This window comes from Schistocerca gregaria, chromosome 3 (assembly GCF_023897955.1).
Source record: "Schistocerca gregaria isolate iqSchGreg1 chromosome 3, iqSchGreg1.2, whole genome shotgun sequence".
NCBI lineage: Eukaryota > Metazoa > Arthropoda > Insecta > Orthoptera > Acrididae > Schistocerca > Schistocerca gregaria.
In genome coordinates this window covers 929658181-929678620 of record NC_064922.1, presented here as the reverse complement: position 1 = coordinate 929678620, position 20440 = coordinate 929658181, and the positions used below count along the sequence as shown (strand labels likewise).

Below are 20440 nucleotides of genomic sequence, written 5' to 3'. Positions count from 1 at the left end.
ATGAGGTTACTGTGAGGATCCCTAGATCCTTAAATAGATGTCTGCAAGATGACCGTGGGTGGGCTCCAGCAATTATTCTGATTACACGTTTTTGAGCTATGAATACTTTTCTACTCAACGATGAATTACCCCAGAATATGATACCATACGAAGGCAGTGAATGAAAGTAGGCATAGTAAGCTAATTTACTGAGATTCTTATCACCAAAATTTGCAATAACCCTAATAGCATACGTAGCCGAACTCAGACATTTCAGCAGACGATCAATGTGTTGCTTCTCATCAATGGATACACCTAAAAATTTTGAAAATTCTACCTTAGCTACAGACTTCTGTTCAAAGTCTATATTTATTACTGGAGTTGTGCCATTTACTGTATGGCACAACTCCAGTAATAAATATAGACTTTGAACCCAATTTGTGTGTGTGTGTGTGTGTGTGTGTGTGTGTGTGTGTTTTGTTTACACTGAAATTTCCTTCAGGTCTCAATAAAATATTGACAAATTTTTAGTGAGATCTTCTCTGCTAACACAGTGTACAAGCTGTCTTCAAAATTCTTCTACATCTACATAAATAATCCACAAGTCACCATGTGGTGCAGAGTGGAGAATACCTTGTTCCACTATTGGTCAGTCCCTTTCATTTTTTTATTCACATATAGAGCAAAGGGAAAATGACTGTCTATATGCCTCCATACAAGCCCTAACTTCTCTTATCTTGTCTTCATCATTCTTGCACAACATGTACAATGGCAGCAGTAGAATCATTCTGCAGTCGACTTCAAATGCTGGTTCTCTAAATTTTCTCAATAGTGCTTCACAAAAAGTACATCATCTTCCCTCTGGGGGAGTCACATTTGAGTTCACAAAGTGTCTCCATTTGCATGTCGAATGAATCTTATGATAACAAATCTAGCAGCACTCCTTTGAATTGCTTCAATGTCTTCCTTTAATTTGACCTGTTGTTGGTCCCAATCACTCATGCAGTACTTAAAAATGGACTGCTCAAGAGGGATTACATCAATGTTCTATACATCGTCTTCTTTATAGAAGAGCCACATTTTCTTAGAATTCCCCCAGTATACTGATGTTGACCATTTGCTTTCCCAGCTACTCATCTTTCATGTACATTCCATTTCATATTGTTTCACAGTGTTATGCCTAGATATTTAATTTACATGACTATCTGAAGCAGTACACCACAAATACTATATTAAAACATTACAGTACCATGTTTCCAACTCCTCTGCATTAACTTACATTTTTCTACATTTAAGTTATCCTGTATCCTCCAACAGTCACTTAACAATGACAGTTGCCCACACACTATAACAGTACCAGCAAACAGTCGTAGATTGCTGCTCACCCTATGTGTCAGACCATTTATGTATATGGAGAATAAGATCATTCATATCACACTTCCCTGGGGCATTCCTGGTGATATCCTTCTCACTGATTAACACTTGCCTTTGAGGACAATGTACTGGGTTCAATTAATTAACAACTCTTTGAGCCACTCACATATCTGGTAATCTATACCTTATACTCAGATCTTCACTAACAATTTGCAGTGGGGCATTTTGTTGAACATTTTCTGTAAATGTAGGAACATGGAATCTGTCTGTTGACCTTCATCTGTGGTTCCCAGGATATCACACAAGAAAGGACAACCTGAGTACATTCTGTAATATTCCTATTTGCTCAGAGATAACCTCTGTTATAACTAGGTATAGGGTGTTCTATATGTGATGAAAAGTTATCAATTCTTTTATGAATACTCACATAAAGAAACTTCATGCTGTGAGGTTGAAGCATTGAGGTGATAATTGTTGAAGTTTCAAATCTGAAGAATTCTTATAGGGAAAAAAGTAACTCCAAAAATGATTGCACAAAATTTCACACAATACATTTTTCAGAAAAATCTCATTCATTATACAGTTGTCAGTATCTGTCACATTTCCCAAATCTGAATACTGTCTCTGTTAAACAATGGGAAATCCAGGATGGAATGTAGAATTAAAATGAAAAGGAATGTTACTACATCTACATCTACATCTACATCCGTACTCCGCAAGCCACCTGACGGTGTGTGGCGGAGGGTACCCTGAGTACCTCTATCGGTTCTCCCTTCTATTCCAGTCTCGTATTGTACGTGGAAAGAAGGATTGTCGGTATGCTTCTGTGTGGGCTCTAATCTCTCTGATTTTATCCTCATGGTCTCTTCGCGAGATATACGTAGGAGGGAGCAATATACTGCTTGACTCTTCGGTGAAGGTATGTTCTCGAAACTTTAACAAAAGCCCGTACCGAGCTACTGAGCGTCTCTCCTGCAGAGTCTTCCACTGGAGTTTATCTATCATCTCCGTAACGCTTTCGCAATGACTAAATGATCCTGTAACGAAGCGCGCTGCTCTCCGTTGGATCTTCTCTATCTCTTCTATCAACCCTACCTGGTGCGGATCCCACACTGCTGAGCAGTATTCAAGCATTGGGCGAACAAGCGTACTGTAACCTACTTCCTTTGTTGTCGGATTGCATTTCCTTAGGATTCTTCCAATGAATCTCAGTCTGGCATCTGCTTTACCGACGATCAACTTCATATGATCATTCCATTTTAAATCACTCCTAATGCGTACTCCCAGATAATTTATGGAATTAACTGCTTCCAGTTGCTGACCTGCTATTTTGTAGCTAAATGATAAGGGACCTATCTTTCTATGTATTCGCATCACATTACACTTCGCTACATTGAGATTCAATTGCCATTCCGTGCACCATGCGTCAATTCGCTGCAGATCCTCCTGCATTTCAGTACAATTTTCCATTGTTGCAACCTTTCGATACACCACAGCATCATCTGCAAAAAGCCTCAGTGAACTTCCGATGTCATCCACAAGGTCATTTATGTATATTGTGAATAGCAACGGTCCTATGACACTCCCCTGCGGCACACCTGAAATCACTCTTACTTCGGAAGACTTCTCTCCATTGAGAATGACGTGCTGCGTTCTGTTATCTAGGAACTCCTCAATCCAATCACACAATTGATCTGATAGTCCGTATGCTCTTACTTTGTTCATTAAACGACTGTGGGGAACTGTGTCAAACGCCTTGCGGAAGTCAAGAAACACGGCATCTACCTGTGAACCCGTGTCTAAGGCCCTCTGAGTCTCGTGGACGAATAGCGCGAGCTGGGTTTCACACGATCGTCTTTTTCGAAACCCATGCTGATTCCTACAGAGTAGATTTCTAGTCTCCAGAAAAGACATTATACTCGAACATAATACGTGTTCCAAAATTCTACAACTGATCGACGTTAGAGATATAGGTCTATAGTTCTGCACATCTGTTCGACGTCCCTTCTTGAGAACGGGGATGACCTGTGCCCTTTTCCAATCCTTTGGAACGCTTCGCTCTTCTAGAGACCTATGGTACACCGCTGCAAGAAGGGGGGCAAGTTCCTTCGCATACTCTGTGTAAAATCGAACTGGTATCCCATTAGGACCAGCGGCCTTTCCTCTTTTGAGCGATTTTAATTGTTTCTCTATCCCTCTGTCGTCTACTTCGATATCTACCATTTTGTCAACTGTGCGACAATCTAGAGAAGGAAGCACAGTGCAGTCTTCCTCTGTGAAACAGCTTTGGAAGAAGACATTTAGTAATTCGGCCTTTAGTCTGTCATCCTCTGTTTCAGTACCATTTTGGTCACAGAGTGTCTGGACATTTTGTTTTGATCCACCTACCGCTTTGACATAGGACCAAAATTTCTTAGGATTTTCTGCCAAGTCAGTACATAGAACTTTACTTTCGAATTCATTGAAAGCCTCTCGCATAGCCCTCCTCACACTACATTTCGCTTCGCGTAATTTTTGTTTGTCTGCAAGGCTTTGGCTATGTTTATGTTTGCTGTGAAGTTCCCTTTGCTTCCGCAGCAGTTTTCTAACTCGGTTGTTGTACCACGGTGGCTCTTTTCCATCTCTTACGATCTTGCTTGGCACATACTCATCTAACGCATATTGTACCATGGTTTTGAACTTTGTCCACTGATCCTCAACACTATCTGCACTTGAGACAAAACTTTTGTGTTGAGCCGTCAGGTACTCTGTAATCTGCTTTTTGTCACTTTTGCTAAACAGAAAAATCTTCCTACCTTTTTTAATATTTCTATTTACGGCTGAAATCATCGACGCAGTAACCGCTTTATGGTCGCTAATTCCCTGTTCTGCATTAACTGATTCAAATAGTTCGGGTCTGTTTGTCACCAGAAGGTCTAATATATTATCGCCACGAGTCTGTTTTCTGTTTAACTGCTCAAGGTAGTTTTCAGATAAAGCACTTAAAAATATTTCACTGGATTCTTTGTCCCTGCCACCCGTTATGAACGTTTGAGTCTCCCAGTCTATATCCGGCAAATTAAAATCTCCACCCAGAACTATAACATGGTGGGGAAATCTACTCAAAATATTTTCCAAATTATTCTTCAGGTGCTGAGCCACAACAGCTGCTGAGCCCGGGGGCCTATAGAGACATCCAATTACCATGTCTGAGCCTGCTTTAACCGTGACCTTCACCCAAATCATTTCACAATTCGAATCTCCGTCAATTTCCTTCGATACTATTGCACTTCTTATCGCTATAAACACGCCTCCCCCTTCACTGTCCAGCCTATCTCTGCGGTATACATTCCAATCAGAGTTTAGGATTTCATTACTGTTTACGTCTGGTTTCAGCCAACTTTCTGTTCCTAGTACTATATGGGCGTTGTGACCGTTTATTAATGAGAGCAGTTCTGGGACCTTTCTATAGACGCTCCTGCAGTTTACTATTAGCACATTAATATTGTTATTCCTTGTTGCATTTTGCCTACTCCTGCCTTGCCGCGTCTCAGGAGGCGTCTTGTCGGGCCTAGGGAGGGAATTCTCTAACCTAAAAAAACCCCATGTGCACTCCACACGTACTCCGCTACCCTCGTAGCCGCTTCCGGCGTGTAGTGCACGCCTGACCTATTCAGGGGGACCCTACATTTCTCCACCCGATAGCGGAGGTCGAGAAATTTGCACCCCAGCTCTTCGCAGAATCGTCTGAGCCTCTGGTTTAAGCCTTCCACTCGGCTCCAAACCAGAGGACCGCGATCGGTTCTCGGAACGATACTACAAATAGTACAGTGGAGATTTTAAGTCACAAACAGGCACCAAAAAAAACATGAGAGTCTATTTGTTGTGCCTATCTGCAACTCAGCATCTCCACTATATGGTGAGTAGCAACTTTCATTTTCATAATATTGTTACAGTGTTTAACTTTTCAAGTCTAATAGAAAAATGAAAATTTCACCCTTTTGTTCCACTTTCAGCATAAAATGCCAAACTGAGTGCACTTTGCTTTTCCCTTACATGCCTACAAAGACTGAAATCAATAAAGTCTGACTGTCCAATATTTTCATGAGATACGTGTTTCATGAGAAGTACCAAACTCTCTGCTTCCTAACTGCTTTGATCAGGACACACCTCGGTCTGACACTTTAGACACACCAAAGAAATCAGATGTGCCAGAACTCGTCTTCACAGCTGCAGGGTGATTATTGTCCAGAGTTCGCATCAGTGCTTTGAAGTGTAGTGTCACATTGAACTATACAAGCACCTGCCACAGCTTTCCCCAAGCTTACTTAAGTCAAGGAAGCATACAAAATTGGGGATACAGAATTCTCACAATTCCTTAAATATTTGTTGTATGATGAAAATCTGTTCACGAGCTCCTTTTCCTTTAACAAACCCTACCTGTTCTATAGACACATCAGGCTGAAGATATAGCTTCAAATGCTGATTCAAGATGTAGAGCAACATTTTGCTTGTGTGGAATATGAGTGCAATGGGCAGTAGATAGTGCAGTTCCTGAGAGACCCCTTTCTGTGCAATGGGATGGACAGAGAGACTTTGATCAGTCTTCTGGCCACTCCCCAGTTTCCTATATTCTTTTCCTGAATGAATGCAACACATCAACACCTTCCTGCCTCACTACTTTAATCATCTCCCCAGATACACTGTCTAGACCAGAAGATTTATAATTCTCCAAATGTTGAATTGTGTTCCCTGTTTAACTGCATAACACTAGAAGAAGGTTGAGATGAATGCAGGTTGCAGTAGTTTATTCAGAGATGAAGATGTCTGTGCTGGACAGAGTGGCTTTTAAAGTTGCATCAAACCAGTCTTTGGAATGAATGCCACAATAGCATTGGAGAATCCAGTGAAAGTCACTTAACTGCTTGATTAATTCCAGACTATTATCTTCTCAGAGTACTGTTTCCACCTCATGACATCATCCTTGCCTCTAGTAGGATTGCTATTCTTGTTGTCTATCAGCTACATACAACAGTTAAATTCACCAGTGATGGAGATATCACATATCTCACTATGATTCTGATGTTGTTCCATCTCATTAAAGACCTCGTTAATGAACTGTGATTCATTTCTTCTGCAATTCCATTATGTTTCTCTGCCCAGGTTCTTATATATGTCTTTATCCTGAATAGAAAATCCAGGATGGAATGTAACAATACCAAAGAAGGAAAGTTGCTACTAACCATATAGCGGAGATGCTGAGTCACGATAGGCACAATAAAAAGATTCACACAATTAAAGCTTTCAGCCATTAAGGCCTTTGTAAGCAGTAGACACACACACACACACACACACACACACACACACACACACACACACACACTCACATAAATGCAACTTGCACACACTTCTGCAGTCTCAGAGAGCTGAGACCACATCATCTTAAACAATGTGGGATTACACCACTCTTACTCACTACCATATCACCAGCCAACAGAATGAAATGGTGTAGCTCCTGATTTTGAATGGTGGATGGTTCATTCAAATACAATTAGAAGTTTTGAAGCTACAGTACCATGAGTTTGGAATAAAATTTTAAAGATGTCTTATGTAATTAACAAAAGTGTATATTTCTTTAAATTCAGATGGTTTTTTTTATTTCATCACAGTGTTACACCCACAATAACTTGGGCTGGAAGATACATGTCGTGGATCGAGGACGGTGGTCACAACGAAATGGTACAAATTCAGGCACTGTGGTAGTGCCGTCTCTGGTCCTTCTGATAGCTGTTCTGCTGAACACCATTCTGCTCTTTCAGAGATGAAACATAGACAATAAGTTTGACAATAAGATATTTGCATTTGTATTTTTTTAGGGTGAGTTGTAACCAATTTTTAATTTTTCTACATCCATGAACATAAATTTGCATTTACGCACAGAATGAGATTGTGTCATGGTGATTGATATGAAGTTAAGAAATTGCACAAACCATCAGTAAAGTAACTGGACATTTGTAAGTTACTCTCTATCTTGGAGGAAGTTAATGACTTGTGATAGAAGTTGGGTTTTCCTCTAGATTAACTGTGCATGTGCTAAAAGAGGGTCCATTGCACTTTTAAAAAGAAATTTCAATCCTGTGTGAAATGAGTGAATGAGCCATGATACTTTTGCACTTAGTGAAAGTGATGCATGGAGACAATTACTTAATTTTAAAGATCCAAAGTAATTTAAGCTTTGAGATATATGCTTTCAGGTATCTCAGTATTCTAGAGCTATGTACAGTTCTGTTTCATTCTTTCATATGTTTTTGTATGTGTATTAACATATTTTTTTCCCACTCATGTTTAAGCAATGTGCACAGATTCTGAAATCCAGGAGAATTGTTTAAGAAGTATACTACAGAAATGTAAGTTTCTGCTGAGTACTGTTTGCATCATATCAAAATGCATGATGTTGCAAATGAAAATTCAGTTATTGAACTTCCAATATTCCAGTGTTTGTCATTCAGATAGCAGTGCAGGCCACTTCAAGTAGCACATTGTTTGTCTCCTTATAGTTTTTAAGCTTTTGTACAAATAAATATTTGTACCCGAAAATTTATGTGAGTTTGTTCTAGCGGAAAGTAGCCCTTCGAAAAAAAACGAAACTGGATGTAGTAAACTTCTATTTATGCAAAAAAAAAAAAACTGCCTATAATTTTGAGAAATCTGAATGACAACACTGTTGAATGAAATGATTGAGGTTAAACTTTATGATACTACTTGTTCCAACTGGTGCTTTATGATTAGACAGAAAAATTTTTGATGGTAAATATTTGTCAACTACATAACCTCATCTGTGCTTGACTGGACAGGACAATAATTTTACAGTAGATCCTAATAGAATAAGCAAATGAATATACACATTACTACAAATATTCCTTGCATATCAAAAATATTTACAGAAACATATAATTCATACTTAAGCTCAGAATATATTTTTGTAATTCATGATGTTCTCTATTTAAATCACTTATGAGAAAGACGTTCATAATGCTATTAATGAGTAATATTTTTGTAACATGCAAGGTATGGACATTCTATTACAATGTACAAAAATAATTTTTATATATTAATTTTAGTTTATAGTTTATTGTGGTGAGGTTGGTAAAAACATATACTTAAATTTGAATTAAGGTTCATTTTCTATGCTTTATTATTTCTTCTGATTCATTTTAAATGGATAATGGTGTGTAGAGAACCTGTTTTGTAGCTGTTTTGATTGATTCATGTTTTACAGGTCTTGTTAGATAAACATCGTTGAAATGTGAGAGAGAATTTTAACCATTTTTCCAGTGTAAAGGAAAAAATGTTTCAAGCTATTGTCAGAATTTCAATAATTACATAAGACAATACATGCTGTTGTTAGATATTTTAAGAACTCAAATTTTGTAGATGACTTCAAGTCATTTTATGCCAAGTTGTGGAAAATTGTTTCCTACTTTGATTTTTGTTTCAATAAATAACTGAAATTATTTTTTCAGTAGAAATATTGCAAGTATCAACACCAAATTTTTGACCAGAAAATATTTTATTTTTTGCAAAGGTAGCTACATTTAGCAGCTAATAATATGACCTTTTTGCTAAGATACCTCAGAGGAGTAAAATAAGTCTTTTTTTTATTTATATTGCAGTCCCACTTTTAAGATACAAGTTTTGTCTTCATTTAAAGCTAGAAAGCCACTCCTTATAAAGATCTAGGGTTGATACAATACCCAAAGGTATTCTCTTCCATAAAAAAATATCAAAAGGCTTAATGAATAACATCTGAAGACAATTAGAAGAGTTGTTTAAAGGAGAACAAAATGATTTTTCAACAATATGCACCGGTCTTTTAGCATGATATGTCCATCTGCACAATACCCTACTCTGATAATAATGTAGACATAGTCATTTTAACAAAGTCATATTATTTTTATGATTCATTTGATGACGGTTAACTTGTATTTTTACATCCTCGCAAGAAAAATCACAACAAAATAACTGTCATCTTTTAGTAATACTTCTCTCGTACTCTTTCTCTTATTTCAACACCAAACTTACCTTTACTTTTTTTAATTTTTAATCTGTTTTAGATATCTTATTTTAGATCTTTATATGATGAAGGAATAAACATTTATTATTTTGATTTGAGCATTTTTTTGTTTTCATTATTTACATATCCAAGTATTTTATAGAATGTCCAGTTAATACTACTGCTTATGACACATATCACTTGAACATTGTCATTAACCATGTGTTCACCAGAAGCATTTGGAACAACATAGACAGTAAAAATTATATACTTGTTGAAACAGGAAACCGAATTACTAAAAGATTTATGAGAAATGCAGATGCAAACTGCAATCCCTCAAAAAAATGAATGTTTTATACCATCACAATGAATATACGTGAACATCAGTTTTCTGAAAATATATCAAATTCTGTAGAGGACAGAAGCAAACATGAATACTGATAAATGAACAAACATTTGGTAACTGAAAGTGGAGATTGTATAAAAAGCCATGCAAGAGCAGTGAAAAGTAATTTTCACATCTTCCTTCTGGGAACTAAACTGTCTTGTATGAAGACTACAAAAAATGACGTCTAAGAAAAACACTTTTATACAAAAGTGGAATATAATCTCATCAAAATCAGATCCAAAGGATAGTAGCACATGGAAAAAGTTATGAATAAACCTTATTCCAATATTTAACCAATACTAGTAAAGGTCAGGTATCTATAAACATCTACTGCAATTTCTTCCCATATGTCTCCAACATTTTCATTGGCTCGCGTTTCTGGGTGAGTGACCTCTTCCTCTAGCTCAACTGTCTATAGATTCCTATTGGAATTCCTTCCCACATGTGCCCATAGTCTCCACTGACTCAGGAATCTCTTCCTCTATGATTCTACATATTCATAGTCCCTTCCATTCATTCTTATCTGACTTGAAAAACATTTCCTTGAAATGCTCAAGTGTGTGAACTGTGTGTGTGCATGTGTGTGTGTGTGTGTGTGTGTGTGTGTGTGAGAGAGAGAGAGAGAGAGAGAGAGAGAGAGAGAGAGAGAGAGAGAATAGGCACATGTGTGTATGTCTTGCATGTCTCCCTTTATCTCTATAATGATTGTAACAGTAAATGAGGGTGATGTTTTATCTTTATTCATGTTTGCTACATTTTTACAGCAACTATGACACAGACATCAAATCGTTACATTTGACTGAAACCTTGCCGTGGAAATGTAACATTTCTCACTTTACATTGAATACAATGTCATTCTGAATTGCATTTTACCTCTATATTTCCTAGAGATGCTGCTTCAAGTGAGCATAACACCTTCCTTATCAACTGTCAGCAGCTGAATCTATTTCAGGGTGTCAGTGTTAAGATCTTGTATTTTGCATAAGTCAGGAAACTAGATAGCAGTCAAATAGTTTGCTCATGTGTAATATATATTACACTGTGCTTTTCCATAGTCCATGTATACTCATAACCTACAAGGAGAAATTGTGCTGCAAATCACTGTCCTGTGAAACTAACACAGCCACCACTGATGTATTGACACTGAATACACTTTTCACACTGAACATTTTCAAAAATTCTGAAATGTGAGGATATTTAAACTGTGTGGGATCAGATACAAAATTGCATCAAAACAGTAAACTACCTATTCATCCAGTCAATAAGAACAAACAGTGTTGGGTATTTTACAAATTAACAGGTAACAGTAAATCACATAACCACTAAAAACAATTTTTTCCAGTACTCAGTACAAGAGATAATGTACAGATTCTTAAGTTCTATTTGAAATACTATTAGGGTAACTACAAAATATATCAGAATTATTACAAGAATAATAACAGTGCAATATTGTGTAAGAATGAACTAAACTGACTGTGAATGTGGTTTCATTTCATTCAAAATATTCATCACACAATAATTAAATATATACTTAACAACAGAAAATGAAAATTATTTATAATAAATACAACATAAAGTGAACAAGTACAGCCATTTTAAATTACGCAAACAAAAATCTCTTTAATCTGCATTAACTGTCAGTCTGAGAACAATTAGTATGATAAATAGTGCACCACATCATGCTTGATGTCTGACAATCTCTTATTCTGTTTACGGCATTACATTCACTCAGTGTTCTGTAGCATGTGCAGTGTTTTACACTGAAATGTAGGTGACCTACTGTTAACACAAAAATGAAGGGTAGTGACCTAACACAGATTCCTTTTTACATGAAATTTTTTTGGAATTAATTGATTTTTAACAATAAATAGATTTTGTTATCAAGGTCACAGAATTAAAGCAAATTTGTCACAACTTCTTAACATTCCTCACATCCTCAGCAAAATCATATTCAAGAAGAAAAGTTCATTGTATAAAATTTTAAAAAAATGCCAGAGTAAATGTGAGATTTGTACTCACAAAAAGAATAAGAAGTAATATATTTTTGTGATCATTTTAGAGTTTATCAATTACATCTTCATTACAATTTTTCTTGCATGGAGGAAACTACATGAATCAAAAATATATAAAAGGTAGAAATGTTAATTTTACTAAGTAAAATTAACTTAGATTTATGGTAAAAAGCTGAAATGGTTGGCTCAATAAGTGAAACAGTATTGATAATACCTGTTATATCTGCTTAAAAATTTTTGATGATTGTGTACTGTGTTGTGGATATTTTATGATATGGCAATAATAACAATAACATGAAAATGGAGGACATTATTTCCATAGAATCTGAAAGATTATTTGTATGGCATAATTTTGCATACAATATATTAATACACAATTACTGTCTCATATATATCTCTCATATAACAAACACAATTTCAGAGAATTTACAAATATGTTAGTCGATACAAAAATGTTGCTATTAACATGATTTCCTGAAATTTGGAATATAATTCAACCCAAAATCTGGAGTTTGTTAGAAAATGTGTGTGTCTCAAGAGGTTGCTACATGTTTCAGTCTAATGGATGTGTATAATGATTATGTAAACAAAATATTAGTATAAGAATCCACATCCAATTAAAGTACATCTTCATATACATCTCTTTATGAGTGCAATATGTCAATTACCATGAGCAGGCACAATTTAAAAAAAGAAATTAAAGCTGATAGTACATTTATTCAGTCCAAAAGGTAGTAAAAAATTACAAATTTGGTTGCTGGTTATTACAGCAGAATGCAGTATATGGATAGCCACATTTTGTTTGTCATTGTGTAATATATTGTTGGACAAGGACACATTATATTAATAAGAATTAATTTTGGTCTTCAGTTTGTGATCCAGAAATGAAGATCAGAAAATTGTTATGAAGTGGTACTATTATTTTATAGACCATGAAAGATATGTAGTCTTATATTTGCTTCTTTTACATGCATTCACAATTAACTGTTAAGATTTCAAAGCTAATTATAAATGAGAATGAGTACAGTTTAGAGAGCAACCTTTTGAAATAAAACATGTTCAAAATGAGAGCAGCACTGGTATAGGGTGTTTTATGAGATAGTATTTTTAACTAATTTCATAAATCATATTACATGTATTTTTAACTAATTTCATAAATCACATTACACTAATGAAATGTGGCAATCTCAGCATTTACAGTTCGCACTTTTTATTTCTTACTTTGTGTACATAATTTTAAAAGAGCAACAGAATGTGTTCTAATCATTGTTGCTTCAATATAAATTTATTTTTAATTGAACAAGATATCAAAAGACTCCAACAATTTCATTAAAAGTGAATTACTTCAATATATTTTATTTTTTAGCTGTTATGTTGCCTGGTCATTCATCTTCATAATATGTATAGTATATTTATTACCTTGTGTCATTTGGTGCTGTGGAATTGACTCATGTATAGTATAAATTCTGTCTATAATATAATTTCAAAACTTGCACAATTATTTTTTCTTGGGATGTAATTGCAGCAGTACAAAACATCATTAATTTTCTCTCTATTTCTGAAAGACTAAAATGTTGACATATTTCTTTTGGATCTATGGAAGTCTATAGTGCATATTACCAGGAATAAATCATTCCTCACATTTGATTCAAATGCATATTATTGCTGCAGTGTGATTCTCTCAAAAGTCTGAAATATACATTTTCACACCTCTTAATTTGTTTCAATCACCATTTTGGCAATACTTTCTCCAATAAGTAAGATTTTTCTCTAATACTCATGGTGTCACAAGTATCTGTTTGTTCAGTATGTACTTGTTCGTTACCTATTTGATTCCTCATAATGCCCCTACATAGTCTATACCATGTTGGAAATTTGTATCCCATTTGATTCTCTCACGATCCATTTTATATTCTGCTTTCTGTCTTATTTTCTTTATTAATCAAAAGACAGAGTTTACTTTTAGCAGCAATTTTTTCAGTTACTGTTCTCGAAGTAAAAATGAGATATGTAAAACACACACACACACACACACACACACACACACACACACACACACACACACTATTCAGTCAGATACTGACCAAGTGGTGCAGTGGTTAGCTTACTCAACTTGCATTCAAAAGGACGACTGCTCAAACTCAAACACTGCCATCCGGATTTACGTTTCCCATGATTTGCTAAAGTCTCTTGGGGCAAATGCCACGATGGTTCCTTTGAAAGGGCACAGCCAATTTCGTTCCCCATCCTTGAAACATTCCAAACTTTTCTTCCATCTCTAATGACCTCAACGTTGGTGGTGTGTCAAACGCTAATCTTCCTTGCCTCCTATTATTCACTCAGAATGATTCAGTTTTGTATGTTTTCATCCTTAAGTTAGTTTCAATTGTTGGATTCTTTCCTAATATTATAAAATTTTGTTAGTCTACAATGTGGTGGGAAACTCTTCATATAATGTTTGACTGGCATTCTTTCCCAATACTACAGTACATGATTTTAGGTAGCTTTCTACACAAGTTTTGGTCGCATACAGAGACAAGAATGCCAATTTAGTCAATGTGACCTCAGCATAGCTAAATGTTAGCTTTGTATCACTCTCCTTTCTCTGAAAACCAGTTTTAGATTGATATTTTACAAGTTTTACTTAGTTAAATTTCGCTTTCATGTAAGTTTCAAGGCTCTACAATTAACCATTAAAATTCTTTTTCATGACTGTGAAGCCAAATGCAAATGACAGCATTATCTATATAAAAAAACCATATGTTCTTTTAGTATTGCATCATCACATTGTAAATGATTAATCTGGCAGAAATTTCAATATTGTTGTTTGGACTTTACAGCCAAGATATTCCTTTCTGATATTCACTTTGCATCCATAATACCAAGAAAACTATGGCCTGAGCTGTTAAATTTTGTTACATAATGGCAGATTTTAAGCCTAAAAGTGGAGTTTCATAGCTTACTTCTCATTTGCTTTAATTTTCTATGGTGGCCTCAGATCTTTACTAAACATTTGAATAATTATTCCAGAAGTTGAAACTTTGAGCATTAAGGCAATGTCTCAGTAAGCAACCTTGTAACTTCAACTTTCTAGTTCGAGAATAACTTCCCCATTGTAATTTACAGAGAGTGTTATGAATTTTTAAACCATCTTTTTAATTCTATAAATAATAATAGTAATAATAATAATAATAACCCAAAAAAGCCATACCAATTTTCTAAATTCACACTCTTCTCCCATTTTTTCTGATTGTTGCAATACTTTCTAAAATATTGACTTTCTTTTATACAGACTGTAGAAATTATTCTTGTTTCACACAGTGATTTTCAATCATAGTGTCACTAGCCCTACTGCACTCACCTTATGCATAGTTACTTCACTGCATAGCCATTCCACAGTTGCTTGTTTTTTTTTTTTTTTTTTTTTTTTTAATTGTCTTGTTACGTATAGATTCCAGCTTATAACCTTGGCAAATATGATACTTGGTTGTGATTAGAAAATCTTTATGATTAGTCTCTCTCTCTCTCTCTCTCTCTCTCTCTCTCTCTCTCATACACCTACCAATTTTTTAAATGATGCATCAAGTCTCATTAGTGAAAGTCCTTATCTGAGTGTAACTTGTTCAGAAAATGTTTCTTTCACATTACTGAAAAGCAACATTTCCCTATTCCTTCCCTGTTCCACCATGTTTCCACACTAAATAGATGACACTATACAAAGATTATGAAGCTATTTTGATCCTGGAAATAACAGTTGAAAGTGGCCACCATAACACAGCTACATTTTTACATTCAGAAAAACAAGATTTACCTCTGGATGCTTGTTGCCAAACAAGTGAAGGTGAATATTAATTATAACAACTTTTTACTATTAACACTATTCTCTTTAATGCCATGTCATAGGCCTACATGCCAAAATGTTTCTCCTTACTTTGTCTGAACCGTGTTCTGTAATGTTCTTGTGTACTGAGCTGCTATATTCCTGACATACTATAGGTTAATACCACAGCTTCCATTCAATCAGCTTCTCCTTTTTTGTACTATTAAATATTTAAATGCAGTTAAAGTTGATAAGCAACAATGATAAGAAAGCATTCATATACTTAGTTTATTTATTTGTGATCTCTGATGCTGAAATAAAAAGAATACACAGACATCACATTTTCATTGCTACACCAATGATAAATAATATGGAAACTGAGATAAGCAACTATAAGGCTGCTACCTGCGACAATAATTTTATGGTAGATTAAATCTATTAGCAAATTTTCTACCATGTCTTTGTTGAAACTGTTTGAATAAGTGACTATGACAATAATTTTATGGATAGTATGTAAGTGTTCATTCAAAGAAATATAATTGCCATTGTTCGTTTCCAGAAAATCTGACAATAAACTAAGCCTTTTCTATGAAACTCAAGAATGTGTATATATATATATATATATATTATATATGTATAGATACAGAAATACAGAAAACACACACACACACACACACACACACACACACACACACACACACACACACACACACAAGAGATATGTACATATTTAAAAGAAATATACAATTAAAATACTATATAGATAGAATACCAATTTTGAAATTATCCATCGTGTACTGATCTCATTTAAATATAAGTGGACAATGTGAAAATTAAAAAAATAGTGTGTTAGGAACACCTCTTAGCATTTTTATGAGCAGAAACACCTCTTAGCATTTTTATGAGCAAGCATATATATGTTATATATTACCTACTGCAAAAAAAAAAATAGTTAACAAGGATGTATCAAGGGAATGATTGGAGCAATTATACATTTATAAATATTCAACAGACTATTCTATTTTATTTTTGCCTTTTGAGTGAATATTTGGATGATGTAAATGATGGAAACTATTTTAAACCATTCATAATGGCCCAGCATAAATTCAGACTCTCTATATGAGTCCTGATACAATGATACTCTTTTAGTTATACTAGTTTTGGTTCTTTCTAAAGAACAGATTGATATCAGTAAGATAAGTGGATGATAATTAAAAATTACATCTAGCTAATGTGAATCACTAAGCACACTAAACCATTAATGTCTCTTAATTAACACTACTATTTCCTCTTTACCAATTTCTTTTATTTATGACATGGAAGTGTGTAAGTCATTATCAAACAACACAATAACTAAATATGCATCTCTCAACCAAAAGTCTTCAGTTTGGAATTGGTTGTTGATAGGCATGAAAATTTTTTAATAAGGATTTTAAATAAATTAAATGGAATTTATTAAACAGAAATTTATTTACTTTTATGTGCAATGTGGTTTTATTTGTAGCATATTTTGAGCTCAATATATTGTTTTATGATGGAAATAAAATATTTTGTACTGGGTGATATTTATTATTTTATTTTAAAATGTGCAAGAAGGACACCAGATGATGCCTTTCTTCAATTACTGTTCAAGCAACCATGCTTAATTACAAAATGAGATCAAGTTTGCCTCTGGGAAGAGATTCAATTCAAATAATAATAAACAACTAAGGATGTACATGCATACTTTTCACACAATAACTGTTTTTCTTCAGCAAGTTTTTCTTGTTCAATTAAAATGAAATATATTTATATTAACACTGGATGTTTTATTTCTGTAACTGTCCCAGATTTTATTAAAAACCTAATGGTATGTAAAATAGACTGTAGGATACAACATGTTTTAAGCATTTGTTTTTGTCAGACAAGAAATAAATGTCCTACATCAATATTCAGTTAAAAAAACAAAGGTAAAGAACTACTCACCAAGGTAAAAATGGATGCAATGTCAATAAATCTCATGCTTTCAGAATGATGGATCTTACTTTCATTCACAATCCCTATTTCTGAGATCCTATCATGATCCATACTCCACAAGGATGTGGAATAAACAAAATATATGGTATAGACAGAAATCTATCATGAAATACCTGTGCACAGAACATTTCTAACAGTAAAGATATGTGAAACATATTTCTACAAAGCATTTATTTTTTCATCAAAATAAAGCAAAAAACATATAAATAGATACAGTCCTTTTAGATGTTAAGAAGAAAATGTTGTTCAACGCCACAGCCCAGATAAATACATCAGTGTGGTATCAAACAAAAATTAATTGTTGGATGCACTGGAAGAGATTTAAATACAATAGAAATTAGAAATGACATGAAAGGCAATTAATAACTCAGAGTATGTGCATAATATGCGAAGGTTAAATCAACATTGCTTAACTGTGTGAACAGATGCCATTGGTAATTTAAGAGATCATTAGGCACATAGAGACTGGTGTGATTTACAGGAAATAAAAGAAGAATGAATAGTGAAAAAGTAGCGAAATATGAAAGAATATGAAAAAAATAGAACTCAGTTACAGAAAAGTGAATTAAATGACAATCTATGATCAAATATAAAAATATATGTACAAATTAATGACAATGTAAATAAAACAGAAAGAAACTTCCACATGGGAAAAATATATTAAAAACAAAGATTCCAAGACTTACCAAGCGGGAAAGCGCCGGCAGACAGGCACATGAACAAAACACACAAACACACACACAGAATTACGAGCTTTCGCAACTGGCAGTTGCTTCGTCAGGAAAGAGGGAAGGAGAGGGAAAAATGAAAGGATGTGGGTTTTAAGGGAGAGGGTAAGGAGTCATTCCAATCCCGGGAGCGGAAAGACTTCCCTTAGGGGAAAAAAAGGACAGGTGTACACTCGCACACACACACACACACACACATATCCATCCGCACATACAGAGACACAAGCAGATGCACAAGGCGGATGGATATGTGTGTGTGTGTGTGTGTGCGAGTGTACACCTGTCCTTTTTTTCCCCTAAGGGAAGTCTTTCCGCTCCCGGGATTGGAATGACTCCTTACCCTCTCCCTTAAAACCCACATCCTTTCATTTTTCCCTCTCCTTCCCTCTTTCCTGACGAAGCAACTGCCCGTTGCGAAAGCTCGTAATTCTGTGTGTGTGTTTGTGTGTTTTGTTCATGTGCCTGTCTGCCGGCGCTTTCCCGCTTGGTAAGTCTTGGAATCTTTGTTTTTAATATAATATATGTACAAAGATTTACAGGAAATGGACCAGCATGGCAAGAGGAGTGAGGGGTGGCAGCTAGCCGAGAACAGACTGAAAGATACTTAGATATTTATGACACTGGAATGAAATAAAGCAAAGTAGCATGAGTTGGTGGAAGACTGTCAGTTACAAGCAAGAAGATGCACATTAGTTCTAGAGTCATGAAGTGCTAATTACAGGAAAAAGTAAGTAACAGTACCTTTCATATTATGTTAGACTAAATTTCCCACTCCAGGGTAACATGTTTTAACAATGTTGGTGGCGTGAATCTGAGCTGTGATAGTAAACTGTCAAATGATTTCAATCAAACTGGTATATAATGGACAATTTCAGTTGTGGCCTTGCATTTGCTCAATAAGTATTTACACAGTGAGATACTGTAGACAGCAATAGGAAGGTACATAAGAGAAGTTAGCCAGTGAGCTAAGCACAAGGAGTTGTCCCATATGAGAGATACGTGGGATGAATGGAACTCAACAACACAGTGGAATGTATCAGTCCCTTAGGAACAAGAGTAAAGTTCTCAACTCAAGACTAATGCCTCTCATTACTGCACAGTAACTTTACACTTCCTTCCTGGTCTTCCATCATTTCTGGATATTTTCCCTCCCTCTTTCCACCTTTAATCTCTGCTGTTACCCTTCTCTCCCTTTCATTCCTTACTTACCAATTTCGCTTTTACTATTTTTCCCCATTTTATATTTAATGTATTTTCTCATCTTATTCCCTTTCGTTTCCATGGTTTTTGAAACCACTCTCCTGACATACTTTTCTCGTGTATCAAATAAAAATCTCCATCTTGAAAGCTTAAGATTTATTCACTTTGCTATACATTATATGAATCCATCACAGTCTTAAGCCAGTATATCGTTACGTACAACTGCATTAACAGTATTCAGAATTCAGGCAGGTAATGAAGGTAAATACAAATAGAAGATAATGGCTCAACATCAACAGAAACTTCATGTTACCTGTTATTGTGAGAAAACACCGTTTAGAATTATTTAAATCTTTTACAGTATTGGACTTTCTCCACTAAACAAACAACAGAAAATCTCACAACAGCATTGCCTCATTACAATTTAGTTGCTAGTTAATTTACTTAAAGTTAAACAAAAAACAAAAAAACACAGAAATTAAGCTTGTTTCCTTTACTTTCCAGCCAATAAAAGCAAATGTACTTCTTACTTTATATTGTAACTGCACAGTCCCCAGAAAATTGTGGATGAGTATGTGATCAGTCAGTACCACTCATTTACTCAGCTCCTTCCACATTTCTTATAAAAAATACCACAATCAAGCTGATTATTGTCACAACTATGTGCTTATTTAACACTCTTTCTTAAATTATCAGTCTGCTTGCCATTGTGATATGGTTTAAACTTATGGATACAACTTAGTTCAGTATTAAACTGCAAAATGTGGGAATTTTTGAGCACACAGTTTAACACTATATTCAAGTTTGCTTTGTTTTGAAAAATGTTTTCACAGCTTTGAAGAATCTCACAAGAATAACCTCCCTGTTGTGTAACATGTCAAGAATATAACT

General features: G+C 34.9%; 1 protein-coding gene across 1 annotated transcript in view; it reads left to right on the top strand.

Moving 5' to 3' along the window:
* Nucleotides 1-9499, top strand: part of LOC126355813 (protein Skeletor, isoforms B/C) — a 647689-nt gene extending 638190 nt beyond the window's left edge. The window contains exon 14 of the mRNA XM_050006254.1: nt 7002-9499. Within this exon, the coding sequence (XP_049862211.1) occupies nt 7002-7157 (156 nt within the window). The 3' untranslated portion in view covers nt 7158-9499. The remainder of the gene's footprint in view (nt 1-7001) is intronic.
* The last annotated feature ends 10941 nt before the right edge of the window (nt 9500-20440 follow it).